The sequence below is a fragment of the Hyaena hyaena genome, unplaced genomic scaffold (assembly GCF_003009895.1).
Source record: "Hyaena hyaena isolate Hyena2069 unplaced genomic scaffold, ASM300989v1 scaffold_141, whole genome shotgun sequence".
Classification (NCBI taxonomy): Eukaryota; Metazoa; Chordata; class Mammalia; order Carnivora; family Hyaenidae; genus Hyaena; species Hyaena hyaena.
Genome location: NW_024080773.1, coordinates 585,733 through 604,729, shown reverse-complemented (window position 1 = coordinate 604,729; position 18,997 = coordinate 585,733). Strand labels below are relative to the sequence as shown.

The window sequence follows — 18,997 nt, the reverse complement described above, 5'->3', positions numbered from 1 at the left end:
GAGGAAAAGAACACGGATGATGTTGTTGTGCAGTGCAGAGAGAAAGGAGAGGGATACAGTTTTGAGCAACTAGTGCGAAAAGTCGTTTAACTGTGGGAATTTTTCTATCTGGATTACTTGAAAGCTATTTCCTCCCGGTTTAAAAAGAGCCAAAAATAAGAGATAATTTTACGCTGGACCACATAACATGGATTGTGTGATTAAAAGTGGGCTGTTTTATTTGGAGAAAATATTAGGCATTCCTCTTTTGTTGCTACCTGGCTATTACAATTAGGGGGCCCTGCCTAGCTTTCTTTAGGCCTCAGAGCCTGTCTGGGTGCTCTCCTTGGGAAAGTCACCACCATTTTGATCCAATGCATAGTCTGACAATTAGTAACATGGGATTGAGAGAACAGAGAAAGGAAACCAGCTCTCAGCTGAAGATGTACGTCCTATAAACTCAAGGTCATGCTTCCAGAGTGGACCATCATGGTTTTGTAAGCTTACCTTTGTGTCACTTGGGAAATTGCCCCTTCTTCCTTTGTTCCAGGCTGTTTAGCCATGTTTGTTGGGCTATTTCCATAGGGTTAATTATAGTTAACATTCTTTAAAAATGCATATCCAGGGGCACTTGGGTGGCTTGGTTGAGTGCTCTACTCTTGATCTTGGCTCAGGTCATGATCCCAGGGTCATGGAATCAAGCCCCACGTCAGTCTCTGTGCTGAGCATGGAGCCTCCTTGGGATTCTCTCCCTCTGCCACTCCCCCCTGCTCTCTAGAAAATAAAATAAAAATAAAATAAATGCATATTCTTTATGTCAAATTGCAGATGCATTGAGTGTCCCAGCTGGAAGGAACCCTTAGACTTAATACAGTTAGGCCTTTCCTGAGGCCCAGAAGTTATATAATTAATCATAAACACAAACTATACAGGACTCAAACCAAGGGTTCCTGCATGAACTTTCCTAAGCTCACTTCACCACCTCTGTTCCATGGCATTAGTTTGACTAACTGAGGGCATTAAGGGAGTCACCTTTTCCTGTCGTGCGTGGAAATGTAGTTTGCATCAGTTATAGAGGAAGTTTGCATAAAAAGCCTTGTGATACTGTCAGTTTAATCCTTAATTTAAAAAACTATTTTAAAGGTTTTTTTTATTACTTATTTTGAGAGAGAGAGAGAGAGAATGCATGAGTGAAGGAGGCACACAGAGAGAGAGAGAAAGAGAAATTCCAGGCAGACTCTGCACTCTCAGCACAGAGCTGGACACAGGGCTTGAATCCAAAATCCATGAGATCAGGACCTGAGCCAGCATCAAGAGTCAGGCATTTAACCAACTGAGCTACCCAGTCTCCCCTATTTAAGAAATCATTTTAATTACAGTATAGTTGAAAAAGCCATTTTCTCCCCCAAATAATGAAGACCTAGCTTTATCGCAAAATGAACTATGAATTAAATAGATGAATGGATGAAGGTACTAAGCCAGTTTTAAACATTTTCTGATCCTTACTCAACTCCCCATTGAGAGCGGGGCATCAGGCCCAGCAGGAAACAAGCCATTTTGAAGACCAGTGCCTGCCGCAGGTAGGAAGGGAGTCTGTGTTCTAATACAGCTAGCAATTGTGTCTTCAGAGCTCTTTAACACGCTGGGGCCACTGCACCTCTTCCTCCGGTCAGTGCCATTTGGGCACCACCTGGAGCGCCAGCAGTTAAGAAACTGTCAAAACCTGGGTTGGGTCAGAAATTCCCATATTTAGATCCACTCTGCCCACCTATGGATTCAGTCGAATGGCGACATGATACTCCTCATGGGGGTAATAACATTTTACTATAAATGAAGCTTTTGCCCCTTCTAACATTGGATCTAACACGCAGCATTATTTGTAAAATTAAATAAGAGGAAAATATTGAGTATTAGCATTTTCTTGTTCTTTTTCCCTTTGTAGGAATTTTGAGAGTAAAAGCTGTGTAGTGCAAGGGCCCTCAGTTTGTTGAAAGTAGCATCTCACCCCTTTCTGTGTTCCGCTGGTGAGATGGAGATGGGTGGGGTTGGGAGCAGGCACAGGGTGACAGTAGCCTGCTCTGGGTCCTGCTTGGAGGAAATTGCTTTGGCCCGAAGGGACCCCGAACGTTGGAAGCACATAGGAGTAAAAACAGCTAATGCACACCGAATGTGTACTCTGTTCCAGGCTGGCTTGGCCACGTAGGCCCTTTTATTTCATCCTCACATGTAAACTGGGGATTATCCTCACGTGACAGATAAGGAAAGAGGGACAGAGTGTCAGAAATGTGCCCAAGGCCACAAGCCCAAAAGCGGTTGAGATTTAAACAAAAGTAGTCACGTTTCAGAGTTCGCATCTCACCAGCACAGTAGCCTGGGCACCAGGGGTGTTAGTCTGCAGAGGAAGACAAAACTGGGAGCCCACCTAACCCACGAGGCGGGGAAGGATTCCCAGTATGGTGGAGGCGGGGAAGGAAAGCCTGCATCCACGTGCCTCCGTCCACGCTACAGATCGCCTCTCTCTAGCTGCCCCTGCTACATAAATTCCTCATCATTCTCTCAACTTGACAGAAGTGGCCTTGGTGTCATTCATTTGGCCAGCAGGAAAAATTAAAAGCAAACAACATTGCATCTTAGAATCTTGCATGGAATTGTTTTGTGAAAACACTTTTATAGTAGCCTGATAGCTTAGGCCCGGGAAATTCATGCTGACCGAACGGATGCTGAGAGTTCACATTAAAGACAAGAATATGGCACGTCCTATGAGGAGATGAGTGGTGTGGTTCTGCCCAAACCTGCATGGATTGTGGTGCTTTATACAACTTCTCAAGGTCTTTGCTCTCATGAAATTCTCTGCGAGAGTGGTTTGCATGGAACCAGAATCCTTTGAGAGAGCCAGACAGAAATACATAACTAGTACAATATAAAAGACACTTCAAAATTTATTTTCCATGATGAGAGTCATTGTGGTTTTTCATCATAAAGGGGATACATGATAATTGAACAAAAGTTAAGCAATTCCAAAAAGTAAAAAGTAAAATTAAAAATTTCCCTAAGTGAAAACCATCATTAACTTATAGGGGAACACATTTCCAATTGTCTCTTCCTAGATTTATTTTTGATATACATATTCATACAAGTATTATTTATAGGGTCATAAAACGTACACTGCCTTGTATCCTGTATCAGATAGTTAGGTAGGTAGGTAGTTAGATAGATAGAGTTACATACGTATATGTATGTTGGTTTATTTTCCCATAACAAGAATAATTCTAAGTCATCATTTTTTGTTTTTATTTAAACTCAAGTTAGGTAACCTCCAGTGCAGTATTAGTTTCAGGTGTACACTATAGCAATCGGACACTTCCACACATCACCTGGTGCTCATGACAGAGCACTCCTTAATATCCATCCCCCCACCCACCTCCCTTCTGGTGACCATCAGTTTGCTCTCTTTAGTCCAGAGTGTTTTTTGTTTTGTCCCTCTCTTACTTTCTTCCCTTTGCTAAATCATCATTTTAAGTCATAGTTATTACCGCTGCATTGCATAGAGGTACCACTTTTTCCCCCAGGCTTCTCTGCATGGACATTTAGATTGTTTGGCCGTTAGAAGCAGGGTTGAGTCAGACATGTGGATTTATCAGGGGAAATTTTTTTCAAACAATTAACTCTGCACAAGACACTTTGTTGAGTTACCTCCACCAAGAGTCCTCAGGCTCTCTGACTTCCTGCTTAAGAGCTGAGATCCTGGGAATTATGTGTGGGTCATTCTAGTTTCAAATGGAAGTAGAAATTCTAAGGGCTCTACTCTAAGGAGCTAGTCAGGTCTCAGAGGAGGGCAAAGGAGGGGGGCTCCAGCCCGTAGAACTGCCTCCATTCAAGCAGAGACCAAACAGAAAACCTCAGTAGGCTAGCTCTTTGGCTCTGCAAATGTCTTATAATTAATACTTATTAAATTGGCAACTAGTAAGGCTGACTCCCAGTAATCTCTGGAACTTTCATGTACCTCTCATTGGTCCTGGCCACCTGCCACCCACGGACTATGAGCACCATCTACCTCCCCACCTATGCTCACTCCTATCCTTGGCTTCTCTCTGCGGAATTCAGTCACTTGGGCACCCCAGATCCCTGAGAATACATTGAGGTCCCTCAAAAACAGATAGTAAGGCTCAGGCTGGCATCCTAAACCACATGTCTAGTGTGAGCGACACTTACAGGTAACTGAGTCTGAGTTAGCCAATCCCATTAAACTCTCATTCAGAAAGCATCAGTCACTGTGCCTTCAGTTTGTTTTATATGCTGCAGAAGCCAAGCAGAATATTCTGGAAATAGCTTGGGCCAAAAAGATCATAAAGACAGTTTTACCACTTGACAGCTCTGTGGTCTTGGGCAAGATATGAACCTCTTGGGTAATCCTCAGCTCCTCTGAAAAATGGGGAAGACATTGGTACCTCAAGCGGTTCCCTAAAAGATTAAAGGAAAAAACTTATACTGTTCCTGGCCCCTAATTTGAGCTTTATTGATATTAGCTATTTTTACTGATGATAAAGTCTTTCTAAAAACAAACAAAAATCTCTTCCTCTTGCCATGAAGAGTTGATGTTGCAACTGAATAAAATAGGGTACGTGGGTGTGCCCAGCATGGATGTGTTCCACAAAGGTTACTTCCCATTTCTGTCTGATGTCCCCAAGAACTTCACTTATTTCCTTGCATAGATTCACCCTAATATACAGTTCAAAACTGTTAATTAGAAAAGTGTGTGATGTGAATATTTTTACCTAATATCCTGGCTACAGTGAAATAAGTCAGATGACTGGATGTGGGTATAACAAAATTGGTAAACATACTAGGAATCATGTAATTTGTTGATTAGCAGGGAACGGAGAGTAGTGTAGGCTCAGAAATGGGTCCCTAAGAAATGGCCATGGTGTCTAGAGCTATTGGACCCCAAGAGCTTGTTGGCAGGCAACTGGCCAGCATCCTAGAGACAATTTTATTAATCTAGCAGGCTCTGTGCTTGGGAACATCATTCAGGGGAAAAGGTTGAGTTCAGAGAACATCTTGTAAGGATACAAACTGAAAACCTGAGGCTGAATCACACAGCTGTTTGCCCATGGATAGAGCCCATGCAGCATTGGCATGTAGAAATCTTTTCTTCCCTTCCTTGCATAATTAGGGGCACTTGGGAACAGAAGAGACCAAACACTAGATGCTTGTCATCCTAGCTCCCATCGTTAAGCTAAGAGATGCACAGTGTGGAGCTGAGACACCGGCCCTGCTGTGGCTTTGCCAGCGATGAATCTTCAGGGCCTGTGGCATTCTTTCCTTGAGTCAGGCAGCCAACAAATACATAATAAGCACTTACTCCATGTCAGGGACAGGAATATAAAAATCCCCCATCTCAGGTTGCTCACAGTCCAGTGAGAGGACACGGGACCTCAACAAGTTGAAGACACTATTTAGTGTGTTAGTTTGTGCTATAAGCTATGGAGGGGAATTAAACAGGGAAGGGGGTCGTTCCTCTTGTACGTGGGCTGGTGTGAGAACACACTGGTGAGGAGACATTTGAGCAAAGAACGTCAGGAACTGAGAGGGTGACTCCTGGGCATATCTGTGCGAGACTATTCGGGCAGAACAGCACATGCACATAGCCCAAGGCATGCACCTGCGTGATGTGCTCAAGGCCAGTGTGACCCCAGTGCAGTGAGTAAGGGAAGAGTGGGGTCCAAATGGCATAGGGCCTTGTAGGCCTTTGTGACGGCTTTGTCTGTACTGTGAGCAAGGCGGGAAGCCACTGCAGTGTTGGGAGCGGAGGAGTGACTTGGTCTGGCTTTGTTTTGCAGACACCACCTAAGGTACCCTATCTGGCAGGGGCTGCCAGGTGGGGAAAGGGGGCAGCAGAGAGGCCATTCATGACTTCCCACTCAGTGGCACTTTCTCACTTAAGGTGACAGTAACTCCACACAGTAGCCCAGGGGCATCTTCCGCAAGAACTGTGGCTCAGAGCCATTGGGTAGCCAGCCCAGTGAGGTCAGGATTTGGGTCCGGTCCAGGGGCCCTGAAGGCAGAACCTTTTCCTCCCACCCTGGGCACAAGTAAAAACGCACGTCCCCATCCCTACAAAGAATGATGGATAATTTTTATGTTAGGTGCGTAAACTACACATGAGCCTTCAATGTTTAAACTGAGGCTCGAAAAAGAAAATGTGGTTTCATTTCCCCTCTGATTTTTAGTACTCTGACGCAGCTCATTGTTCATGCTGTCTGCTCAGATTTCCTTTCGAAGTGGGAGTTCACATTTGGTGTTTTATTATGAACCACAACTGAGTTCGTTTGAATTACACTGATCTGTCGTCTTAAAGAGTTTTGCAGACGGAGTAGAGGGCCTTTGGCTGCTTGCGGCATTTTCATACATCTGTTTTTCTCTCTAACCTGTCCTCCAGATCCACACGTGCCACCAGCAGACCAGGCCCATTTCTGTGAAGGGCCCTTGGGCCCCTGCCACGGAAATGTCCCCTAAACGCGGATTCAGTCCGTACACGTGTACATGAACCAGACACGACTTTTGCTCCCCTGCAGAAGCAGCAGTAAACCGTTCGAGACCAGAGGGGACAGTGATACGTCAGCTGGAAAACACAAACTGCTTGTCCCGCTGTTTCCCCAAGGCTTTCGTTAGTTCCAGATACTGCCGGCTTGCGAGTCTGCTGCTCAGCAGCACTGGATAACTCTCTTAGGTGGCTGTTAAGTGATTAGCTCCATTACCTCTCAGTTTCCTTCCAAGTCACCTTGTTGATTTTTATTTTTTGTTTTTTTGTTTGTAAAACAGTGACCACAGACCCTCAGCCAGTCAGAGGAATGGCATTTGGAACAATGCAAGCCACCGGGAGCTGTGTAGGGCTGCGGCAGAGGCGTGTGGGCACTGGGGACACCCGGTCCTCCCAGTCAGTGTACCTAAGCAGCCAGGTCTGAGGTCACACAGGATTAAAGCTAGCAGGCATATGTGCAAAGAAGGAAAAAAGTTCTCAAAAATCTCTTGCAAAATAAATAATATATACTTAACTGGAGGAAAGGGTAAGACTAGAAGGTAAAAAGAGAAGAAATCACAGCACATACATCCACAGTCTCAGCAGAGAGTGGTCTGTCACTGAATGTTACTTATTTTTTATTTTAATTTACTTTTGGGAGAGCGCAGCAGGGGAGGAGCTAGAGAGCAGGACAGAAAATTTGAATCCGGCTGTGTGCTGACAGCAGCAGCTCCAATGTGGGGCTGGAACTCATGAACCCTGAGATCATGACCTCGGCAGAAGTCGGATGCTCAACCGACTGAGCCACCTGTGTGCCCCAAGTCACTGAGTTTTATACTTGTAGAAATGTGTGCTGGCCAGGGCCAAGGAGCAAGCGTGGAATGTTCTGACATCTACCACACTCACTTGAAGGGAAACTGGGGAATTTGGTTTTTATACTGTTTGGATTGGAGGAGAAATACTGTAAAAGTATACTCAAACACATGACATGAAGTGAAATCATACAATGGGAATCCAATACACTCTCCCTCTTCCAATCCCAGGGGGCACAGAACTTATGGAGAATGTACTTAAAGGTCATCGGGAGACTGGACAGTAGTTCACAGACTGGATTTATGTCCGCTCCACACGGTTGTGCTGTGTGTTTGGGGCAAGGTTGGGTTGTCGCTCAAGTGCTCCATGTAATTTGGGGCTAAGAAGGCATAGTGTTGCATTAATGCCCTGAGCTGCTTCTCACTTAGCTCCCTCTGCCTGTGTTTAAGGTCCAGCTGAAAAGTGAGGAGTCCAAGACGTTTGCCATGAAGATTCTCAAGAAACGCCACATCGTGGATACCAGACAGCAGGAGCACATTCGGTCGGAGAAGCAGATCATGCAGGGGGCTCATTCGGACTTCATAGTGAGGTAGACGCCCTGTGCCATGCTCCCCACGGGAGTCAGTCACGAAACCCGCCGCAGCTCACGCACATGTTATACACTCATTCTCGCAGGACACGGGCTTTTAAATCTGGTTTTCAGAAAGTTTTTTTCTTTGACTTAAAAAAAAACTGACATTTTGATTCTATCCTATTTTCTTCAAAGAGAATCAGATTCTGTGAAAATGTATTTTTCCCAAAGAAGAAATCTGAGTTCTAACCATTCTCTGGGACTCCAAAAGCCAGCATCGACCATTGAAGCTCGAAGGACAAAATATCAAAAATCAAACTCTTGTACCTTTAATGATTTGAGTAGTAATATTTAATTTCTTGAAGCTCTTAAAAAAGGAAGGGACTATCTCCCCTCTGTATTTCCAGAGCATTAATCACAGGATAATGGGGAGTTTTCATATGCAGAGAAACCTGGGCTAGTTGATTGGTCAGTGGCACTTACTAAAAACAGGATGTGACAGTGTGAGCATAAGTGGCTTGCACAGGAATTTCCTACCTATCTATATTTGTAAAGTGTGTCTGTTGTATATCCATGTATACTTCATGTTCATGAACACTCACTAGGGCTCAAGGGTCCATGCTTACAGCATCCACCAAATTGGGATTAGAGGAACCCCAAGCACCCATTTTGATCCATAACCATGTGGATTAATCCATTTATTGCAAAAGACAGACTAGCCCCCTACACTGTGTACATCTCAGGCGGCTGTCGCCTCCATTACCCTATTTGTACACAGATCTGTCTCATTCCTTTAATAACATGTCAAGTTTGGTAAATCAAGTGTGAGGCTGTAATTTGAGCACTGAGACTGCTCCATTTTTTTCAAAGGCAGCCATGTTTATAACCTTTGTTTTCTTGTTTGCAATTCACAGACTGTACAGAACATTCAAGGACAGCAAATATTTGTATATGCTGATGGAAGTTTGCCTAGGTGGAGAGCTTTGGACCATTCTCAGGGATAGGTAGGAATTTTAAGAAATTTCTATCATTTCTCTAAAATTGTAAAGTATGAAAGTCATATTTACATGTTCTATTTCAGAAAATAAACGTGGGATACAACCCACTGTACACATATGCTTTAGCAAATGTGACAGCCGCTGCATGCTGCAGGTTTGTAAGTACTGATGCAGGCTTATTAGTCCAGTGTGGAAATGGTACCCAGCAAGGTACATGTTAACAGGCTTTTTAAACCTGAATATCAGAATCAGTTAACTATATACCGAGAATGCAGTTTGTTGCTGTGACTTGAGGCAAATTAAAGTTGTGTTATACTTGCAGTCTGGATTAATTATCAGTTTAATTGCTTTGCTCATTGTCCAGATGGGCAGTCTGCCTTTCCTCACATTGAGAAGTTGTTCCTCAGTAACTTTCTTCTGTCTTTACATTACTCCTTGGTTCCAAAATTAATCAATTTCCAGCCATCATTTTCAAGCTTTAGGTGATCTTAGGAAAAAATTAATCTACCTTTATGCAGTATTTTATGTAAACAATGTGATTTAGATGTATTTCTTTTAGCCCTTTAAGGACAAGTGAAGAGAGTCATGTTAGTGCTTGCTTGTTTCTTTTAATTATGCAGAATTAATTTACCATCTCTTACATAACTAGCAAACTAAAAATTTATTCTATGCATGTCCTAGATCATTACGAACCCAAATGTTTACTTAAAAGACCAAAACTTTCTTTTCCTGTGAATGAGCTTTTGATCATTTCCTGTGAACGATCAAACATTCACAAGTCATTCTTGTTCCTTTGAACCATTCACCTTGTGACATCTTTTTTTTTTTTTTTTTCTTTCCCTCATGTTCTCCTTCATTGGGTAACCTAAGCCATGCTATTTTTTTTTGACAACTTCTTCCTTTGTAGATATTCCAGAAGAGAACCAATGGTTCTTCAATAAGCTATCTGATTTAAAGTCTCGTTCCTAATTGTGTTCATATGGTAACTCCCTGTCTTTGGAAACATCACCCCTTCAGGTCTTATCTTCATTGCCTCCCTTGTGTATGTCCAGTGGATTTCTTTGTTACATTGGTGATGTGTTTCTTTTCTTAAATGTAAGGTAAACAAGCCTACAAGGAGATGTATCATGCTGGCATGAGGGGATGGGATAAACATCTGCACGAAGCCATGTCATATCTTAGTGATTACAGTATTTAGTAGTATTTGAGTACAGATTACATGCCGGGCATCGTGATAGAAGCTGGGGATACAGTGAGAAACAAAACAGCAATGGTCCCCCTTTTCATAATGTATAGGCTGTTATACAGAGTTAACATTCTGATTTGTGAGTTAATGTCTGGTTCATCCTAATGTGGTTCTACTATAGTTGACCTGAGCTTTCAACCCACTCATATATTGGAAATAGTTTCCCTGATTTGCTCTAATTAGAATAGAAGATGCAAAGGTAAAGGTAAACATTAAAGCACTAATGAGCCACACAGGGGAAGGAACTATTTTAAGTTTCTATTAACTTCTTTAACCAGGCAACAAAAACACAAGTCAATCTAAAGCCCACTTATGGTGCATCAGACATGCATAGGAGTCAAATTTCAATCTATATTTTGAAAGAAAATATTATTTCATGTTTTCTCCCTCTTTAACTTGATTTTCATTTTGTTGGCTCATAAACGCCAGCCCGGGCTTCTGAGTGAGACGTATTTTGATCTGTCGGGGCAGCTCAGGTTGCTAGTAAGAAGCAGTTGGCCTTTGGAGGGAGTGGATGGTGGGAAAATATCAGTGGGTGGTCCTTTCTCTACCTCCACCAGTATGTGGGTTTTTTTTTTTTCAATTTTTTACTTATTTATTTAGAGAGAGAATCCCAAGCAGGCTGCATACTGTCAGTGTGATCATGACCTGAGCCAAAATCCAGAGTCAGATGCTCAACTGTTTGAGCCACCCAGGGACCACCAGGATGCTTTTTGCTCGGTTCAGTTTCCTTCCTTTTTATCAGGCTTGGGTTTGGGATGCACAGTTGGTGAGTTCCCACAATGTGCTTAATGCTACATGAAGAGGCATGACCTGAAGAGGTAAGCACAGTCTGCTCCTTCCTAAAACTGCTGGAAGGCTGAAGCCTCAACATTAAAAAAGCAATAACAACTACTGTATACAAAATCACTTCAGAATCCTTGTCCTGTACCAACTTTCTTTCTCATATATGCATGTAGCCTTGTGACTTTCATTCAGACTTTTTCCCCCTACCTAGTGTGGGGGATGGGTGGCAGGTGGAGTGTTGGAGATCTAGGTTCTAATTAATACTGCCACTGACTACCTACCTTTCTCACTGTTTGTTTCACCTGAGGGTGAAAGTCCTAAAGGTTAATTGTTAGAAAGAATGACCACCAAGAATGACAAGAGAAAAAGGAAAATAATTGTGCTCTTAATCACAGTGCACATGAAAATATCCATAGTCAAAACAAATTATTCTGAAAGCAGAAAGGAAAGCATTTGAGTTCATTTTAAGAAAGGCTTGTGTGACTGTTTTCTTCTGCCATAGTAATACCTCTAAACCTCAGGGATTCAGTGCAGGAAGTCTCTGATAGCAGCAGACCCCCTCCTGCTCTCACCTCCTAAGTGAGATGACCACTTCCTGCCTTGTTTTCTTCTCAGCAGCATAGGAAAGGGACCCAGAATAGTTTTTCAAATGATTCCATAAAAAATAAGATGCTATCATATATACAAACAGGACTGGATGACTATTAAACGTTTGTAAGATATGACTTAGCAGCACAGAAATGTTAATTGTTCCAGTTCTTTCTCTGGTTTATTCTTCATTAGCTATGATGCTTTACCTTCTACTTTGTGACTTCCTGTTTCCCACAAATTCTCTTCCATTCTTTGGAGTCGGTTGGTCAACATTGTATTTACCTTCTTTATGACACTTAAATAAGTAGCAATCCCCACTACCTTCTTAAAACTGTAAGTGGTTAACATGACAAATACATAATATATATAAATATTTGTATTAGTATATATTTTAGAAATGCTAATTTGTTATACATTCTCTATTAATGTTGGTATATATATAAATATTTGTATTAGTATATATTTTAGAAATGCTAATTTGTTATACATTCTCTATTAATGTTGGTATTTAGTAATCTAATGAAATTTAACATTCCAGGTGTTTAATACATGTAAATATTCCCTACCCAATATCTTAATTCTTGCAGAAACCAGAATTGTCAAATCATGCACATCTCGCTTCTATTCATGTGTCTTCATGTGTGTTATAAGCCCGAGAGTAATTTAAATAGCCAGTCTCTTTGATTCTATATTGTGGAGGGTAGTTGTTTAAATTCCATCTGATGACATAATGGTTAGTGCAAATCAAAAGCATTTCAGCAGGTCGGGAAGATAGCAGAATCAGGGGATCCTGGGCCAGCTCATCACAGGGCCACCCCAAGATAACAGCTACATTTATACAGCTAACTCTGAAAGCAACCAGAGGACTGTTGGAAGAAGCCTTCCCCAGCTCACCATGGAGAGGAGCCCACACTGGAAAGGGTAGGAGGGACAGAATTGGGAACCAAATCTCCTGTGATCAGGAAGGACACCCCAACCATGGAGAGGCAGGAGGAAGAGACCCCACTGGGAAAACGATGGTCCATACATACCATTTGGCTTTGAAAACCAGCAGGGCTTAACTCCAGAAGAGCTGAGGGCAACAGTGGAGTCCCCACCCTTAAAGAAGCAGCATAATGAACAAGCTGCCCAGACAGCACAGAAACAGCGCTCTGAAAAGTGTAGGCAGTGTGCACTGGAGCAGAAGGGACCTTCAGGAGACTTCTCCAGGAAAAACGTGCTGGCAGGTACGGTTTCTCACCCCTTTCCGGCCTGGATAGCCAGAGCCTTGTGGGAGCCAGTGCTGACCCTCTGCATGCCCCAGTGCCTTACAGACCCATCTCATTCAACCTGCCCACCTCAGCAGGCATCCATCCAGAGCAACTCCTGTCCTGGGAAGAGATGAAGACAATCGCACACACCAGCACAGAGGGAAAGCCGTGCCCTGTGGCGGACCCACAGCTGTGGCAGAACGACTGACAGCTCACCTGACTACTGACCCTGCCCACCTACATGCCTGTGGCAGTCACATACAGCACAGGTACTGGACTTGGCCTAGTGTAACCATAGAGGGCAAAGCAGGTCATTGCAGATGACAGGACTGAAGGCAGATGCAGGTCAGCCGCAACAAGAGGGTGCACGCAGCCCACACGGAGCCACCCCTGAGGCACCTGCTCCAGGTGACCAGGACACCATGGGAACCTTTCTACACAAGGCCACTACTGCCATGACCAGGAAGCATCGCTGACCTACCTGACCATAGAAACAAACATAGAGAGTCAGAGAAAATGAGGAAACAGAGAAGTATGTCCCAAATGAAAGAAGATGACGAATCACAACAGAAGACTAAATAAAAGAGAGAGAAATTCCTGGTAGAGAATTCAGAGTAATTAATGGTCATAAACATACTCACTGGACTTGGGAAAGACTGGATGGACTCAGTGGGAACTTCAACAAAGAGGAAGAAAATATAAAAAGAACTCAATGGCTGAAATGAAAAATACACTAGAGAAAATAAACAGATTAGAGGAAGGAGAAGGACATATCTGGGACCTGAAGGACAGAGTAACAGAAGGTGACCACCTGAACAACAAAAAGAAAAAAAGAGTAATGCAAAATGAGAAAGGTTAAGAGAAATCAGCAACACCATCATTTGCATTATAAGGATCTCATAAGGAGGAGAGAGAAAAAGGGCACAAAATTTATGGGATGAAATAATAGCTGAAACTGTCCTTATCTAGGGAAGGAAACAGATATCCAGATCCAGAAAACACAGAAATCCAACAAGATTAACCCAAGGAGGTCTACATAATAATTAAGACACATAATAATTAAAATGGCAAAAAGTAGCAATAAAGACAGAGTTTTAAAACAGCAGGAGAAAAGAGAACAGTTACATACAAGGGAAACCCATTAAGACTCTCAGCAGAGTCTCATTTATCAGAAACTTTGCAGGCCAAGGCCAGAGGGAGTGGCAGGATCTATTCAAAGGGTTGAAAAGAAACAAACCTGAAGCCAAGAATATTCTGCCCACGAAGGCTATTACTCAGAACAGAAGGAGAGGTGAACAAAAGATAAAGGAGTTCATCACCACTAAATTGGTCTTAAACTTTAAAGTTTCTTTTATAGTTTCTTGGAGTGGAAAGTAAGTAAAGGCAATAACTAAAAGTAAGAAAAATTATGAAAGGATAATTTCACAGGTAAAAATAAACATAGTAAAAATAGTAGATCAGTCACTTCTAAAGCCAATATGGAGGTTAAAACAGAAAGTAGTGAAATCAATTATATCTACAAAAACCTGTTAAAACATGGAAAGGGGAGTAAAGACTTAGTGCTTTTAAAATGTGTTCAAACTTAAGAGACCATCAACTTAATTAATCTAGCCTGCTATCCATATAAGATGTTATATATGAACCTAGTGGTAACCATAAAGCAAAAACCTATAATAGGTATACAAAACATAGAGAAATCCAAGCATAACACTAATGAAAGCCATCAAGAACAAGGTAAAGAGAAGAAAAAAGGAACCGAGGAGAACTACAAAAACAAGTAACAAATGGCAATCAGTATATACCTATCAATAATCACTTTAAATGTAAATGGACCTAAATGTCCCAATCAAATGACATGGAATGATGGCATAGATTAAAAAACAAGACCTATATATGCTGCCTACAAGAGCCTCACCTGACATAAAGACACATGCAAACAAAGTGAAGGAATGGAAAAACATTGACCATGCAAATGGAAGTGAAAAAAAAAATCCAGGGTAGCAATATTTGGGGCAGAAAAAAATAGATTTTAAAACACAGACTGTGGCAAGAGACAAAGAATGGCACCTCCTAATGATAAAGGGGTGATAAACTGATAATGAAAAATTGATAATTATCAATCCCACAAGAGTATATAACAATTAAATTTTTTAATGTTTTATTTATTTCTGAGAGAGAGAGAGAGAGACAGTGTGAGCAGGGGAGGGGCAGAGACAGAGGGAGACACAAAATCTGAAACAGGCTCCAGGCTCTGAGCTAGCTGTCAGCACAGAGCCCAACGCGGGGCTCGAACCCACAAACTGTGAGATCATGACCTCAGCTGAAGTCAGACACTCAACTGACTGAGCCATCCAGGTGCCCCAGAACATAAAACAATTATAAATATCTGTGCACCCAACACAGAAGCACCTAAATACATAAAATAATTTTTAACATACAGGGAGAAATTGACAGTAATACAGTAATTATAGGGGGCATTAACACCCTGCTTATATCAATGGATAAATCACATAGGCCACAAAATAAGTCTCAATAAGTTCAAAAAGATTGAAATATCAAGCATAATTTCTGACCACAATGATATGAAACTAAAAATCAAGTGCAAGAAAAAATCTGGAAAGAACAGAAATATATGGAGGCTACACAATGTATTGTTCAAGAAATCAGGAGAAAATCAAAAAATACATGGAGACATGAAAGTGAAAACACAGTGGTCCAAAGTCTTCGGGAGGCAGCAAGTGTACTTGTAACAGGGAAGTTTATAGGAGTACCTTGAGAAATAAAATAATCTCCAACAATCTAAACTTGAACAAAGCCCAAACCAAATAGAAGGAATAAAATAATAAGGATTAGAGCAGAAATAAATGGAAACTAAAAAAACAGAACAGATTATACCAGGGGCTATTTGTTTGAAAAGATAAAACTGAAAAACCTTTAGTTAGACTGATCAAGAAAAAAAGAAGACACAACATTAGAAGTGGAGTAGAAATAACAACCAACACCAGAGAATGCAAAGGATTGTAACAGAATATTATGAGATATTGTATGCCAGTGATTTGGATGACACAGAATAAAGGATAAATGCATAGAAACATATAATCTTCCTAAACTTAATGAGGACGAAATAGAAAATTTGAAGAAGCCAATGACTAGAAATGAAATTGAATCACTAATCCAAAACCTTCCAACAAAATGAAGTCCAGGACAGGATGGCTTCACAGGTGAATTCTACCAAACATTCAGTGAAGAGTTAGTACACATTCTTCTCCAACTAATCAGAAAATAGAAGAGGAAGGAAAATATCCAAACTCAGTCTACAAGGCCAACATTACCCCTATTTTAAAACCAGTATTAAAACAGGCAAATATATCTGATAAGCAGAGATGCAAAATCCTTCAACAAAATATTAGAAATTATTTACCACGATTAAGTGGGATTTATCCAAGGGATGTAAGCATGGTTCAATATTGGCAAATCATCAGTGTGATATACCACATTTACATGAGAAAGGATAGAAAACAAATTATCATCTCAACAGATGCAGAAAAGCATTTGACAAAATACAATATCCGTTCATGATAAAAACTTTCAAAGTGAGGCCAGAGGAAATATATCTCAACATAATAAAGGTAATATATGAAAAACCCACAGCTAACACCATACTCAATGGTAAAACAACAACAACAAAAAACCCTACAAGCTTTTCCTTAAATATTGAGAACACGACAAAGATGTCCACCCTCACCACTTTTATTCACACAGTACTGGAAGTCCTTGCCACGGTAATCAGACAAGAAAAAGGAATAAAAGCCATACAGATTGGTTAGGAAGAAATAAAACTTTCACTATTTGCAGATGACATGATACTACATATAGAAAACTCTAAAGAATCTATCAAAAGAAACTAATAGAGCTGAAAAATGAATTCAGTAATACTGCAGAATACAAAAGTAATATATGAAAATCTGTTGCATTTCTATAACAACTAGGAGAGAAATATAGGAATCAATCCCATTTATAATTGCACCAAAAAGAATAAAATACCTAGGAATAAACTTAACCAAGGAAGGGAAAGACCTGTACCTTGAAAACTATAAAACATAAAGCAATTGAAGATGATACAAATAGTTCAAGTTTGTGGATTGGAAGAATATCGTTAAAATGTCCATACTACCCAAAGCAATCTACAGATTCATGGAAATCTCTATTAAAATACCAACAGCATTTTTCATAGAACTCTAATAATCCTAAATCTTGTATGGAACCACAAAAAGACCCCAAATAGCCACAGTGACTATAAGAAAGAAGAACAAAGCTGGAGGTATCACGATTCCAGATTTCAAGATACACTACCAAGTTGTAGGAATCAACACAGCATGGTACTGGCACAAAAATAGACACATAAATCAGATTAGAGGGCCCAGAAATAAACTGACACTTACATGGTTAATTAATCTACAACAAAAGCAAGAATATACAGTGGAGAAAAGATGATCTCTTCAACAAATGGCTTCAGAAAACTGGAGATTTACATGCAAAAGAATGAAACTATACCACTTTCTTATACCATATACCAAAATAAACTGAAAATAGATTGAAAACCTAATTGTGAGACCCGAAACCATAAAATTCCTAAAAGAAAACAGAGGCGGTAATCTCTCTGACATTGGCCTTAGTGACATTTTTCTAGATACATCTCCACAGGCAAGGAAACAAAAGCAAAAATAAACTATTGGGACTACATCACAATAAAAAGCCTCTGCACAGCAAAGGTAACCATCAACAAAATGAGAAGGCCTCCTCGTGAATGGGAGAAGATATTTGCAAATGATGATACATTCAATAAAGGATTAATATTTCAAAATACATAAAGAACTCCTATAACTCAAGAAAACAATGAATTTGTTAAAGTACGCAGAGGACCTGAATATTCATTTTTCCAAAGAATATATCCAGACAGCCAACAGACACATGAAAAGATGCTCAACATCACCCATCATCAGGGAAATGCAAATCAAGATCACCATGAGATATCACCTTACACCTGTCAGAATGCCTCCAATAAAAAAAAAGACAAGAAATAACGAGTGTTGGCGAGAATGTGGAGAAAGAGGAGCCCTTGGGCACTGTTGGTGGGAATACAACCTGGTGCAGCCACTGTTGAAAGACTGTGGGAGTTCCTCAAAAACAGAACTACCATATGATCCAGTCTTCCATTCCTGGGTCTTTACCCCCAAAATACAAAAACTCCATTGTGAAAAAATACTTCCTATGTTTATTGCAGCATCATTTACAATAGCCAAATTATGGAAGCAACCCAAGTGTTCATCAATAGACACACGGATAAAGAAGATGCAGTGTATGTATATGCAATGGAATATTACTCAGTTGTAGAAAAAGAATGAGACCTTGCTCTTTGCTCTTGCCACCACATGGATAGAGCTAGATGATATTATACTAAGTGAAGTAAGTCAGAGAGAGAAAGACAAATACCCTATGACTTCACTTAAATGTGCAATCTTGAAAACAAAACAACAGAACAGATTCTTAAATACAGAGAATAAAATGGTGGTTGCCAGAGGGGAAGTTGGTGGAGAGATGGGTGAAATAGACAAAGGTCATTAAGAAATACAAACTTCCAGTCATAAAGTAAATCAATCACAGAAATGAAAAGCACAGCATTGGGAACATAGTCCATAATGTTGTTTGGGGACCAGTGGTTATTACACTTAACCATGGTGAGCACTGAGTAATATATAGAATTAATCATTATGTTGTACATCTGAAATTGATAAATATTTATACTCATTCATGATCCATGTTGCTAGTCAAGAGAAAAAGGGAACTTACCCTTTGGTGAGAGATGCTTTCTCTTGGTCGCAATTTGTCATTTCAGGACTCTGTTTATGACAAGTTGGTAAACATTGTGATTAGATTTAAAGTTGAGTCTATCCGTAAGTACACGTAACCCTTTGATTCTCTCAATCAGATTGTTATCTACTGCTATCTAGCCGAAATAAAACAACTACCCATTCCTAGAGAAACTATAAGGGCCTTTTCCATGCTTGTTTTAAGTGAAATGACACAACTGTCAAGGCATAATTTATTATTTTGAAGAGCTATTTAGGGCACTGATTTACTTCTTTAAGCAACTTTCTGTTGATAAAACAACCTTTCATTTTTGTTTTAGATCAAATTTATGTTGTCATTTTCAATTCTAATAGTTATTTTTCATTTGGAGTC

At 40.7% G+C, this 18,997-nt stretch overlaps 1 protein-coding gene across 2 annotated transcripts in view; it reads left to right on the top strand.

Moving 5' to 3' along the window:
* Positions 1–18,997, top strand: part of PRKG1 (protein kinase cGMP-dependent 1) — a 1,246,601-nt gene that overhangs the window by 1,214,872 nt on the left and 12,732 nt on the right. For both annotated transcript variants that reach the window (XM_039238529.1, XM_039238530.1), the window contains 2 exons: positions 7,762–7,901; positions 8,798–8,887. In XM_039238529.1, the coding sequence (XP_039094460.1) occupies positions 7,762–7,901; positions 8,798–8,887 (230 nt within the window). The remainder of the gene's footprint in view (positions 1–7,761; positions 7,902–8,797; positions 8,888–18,997) is intronic.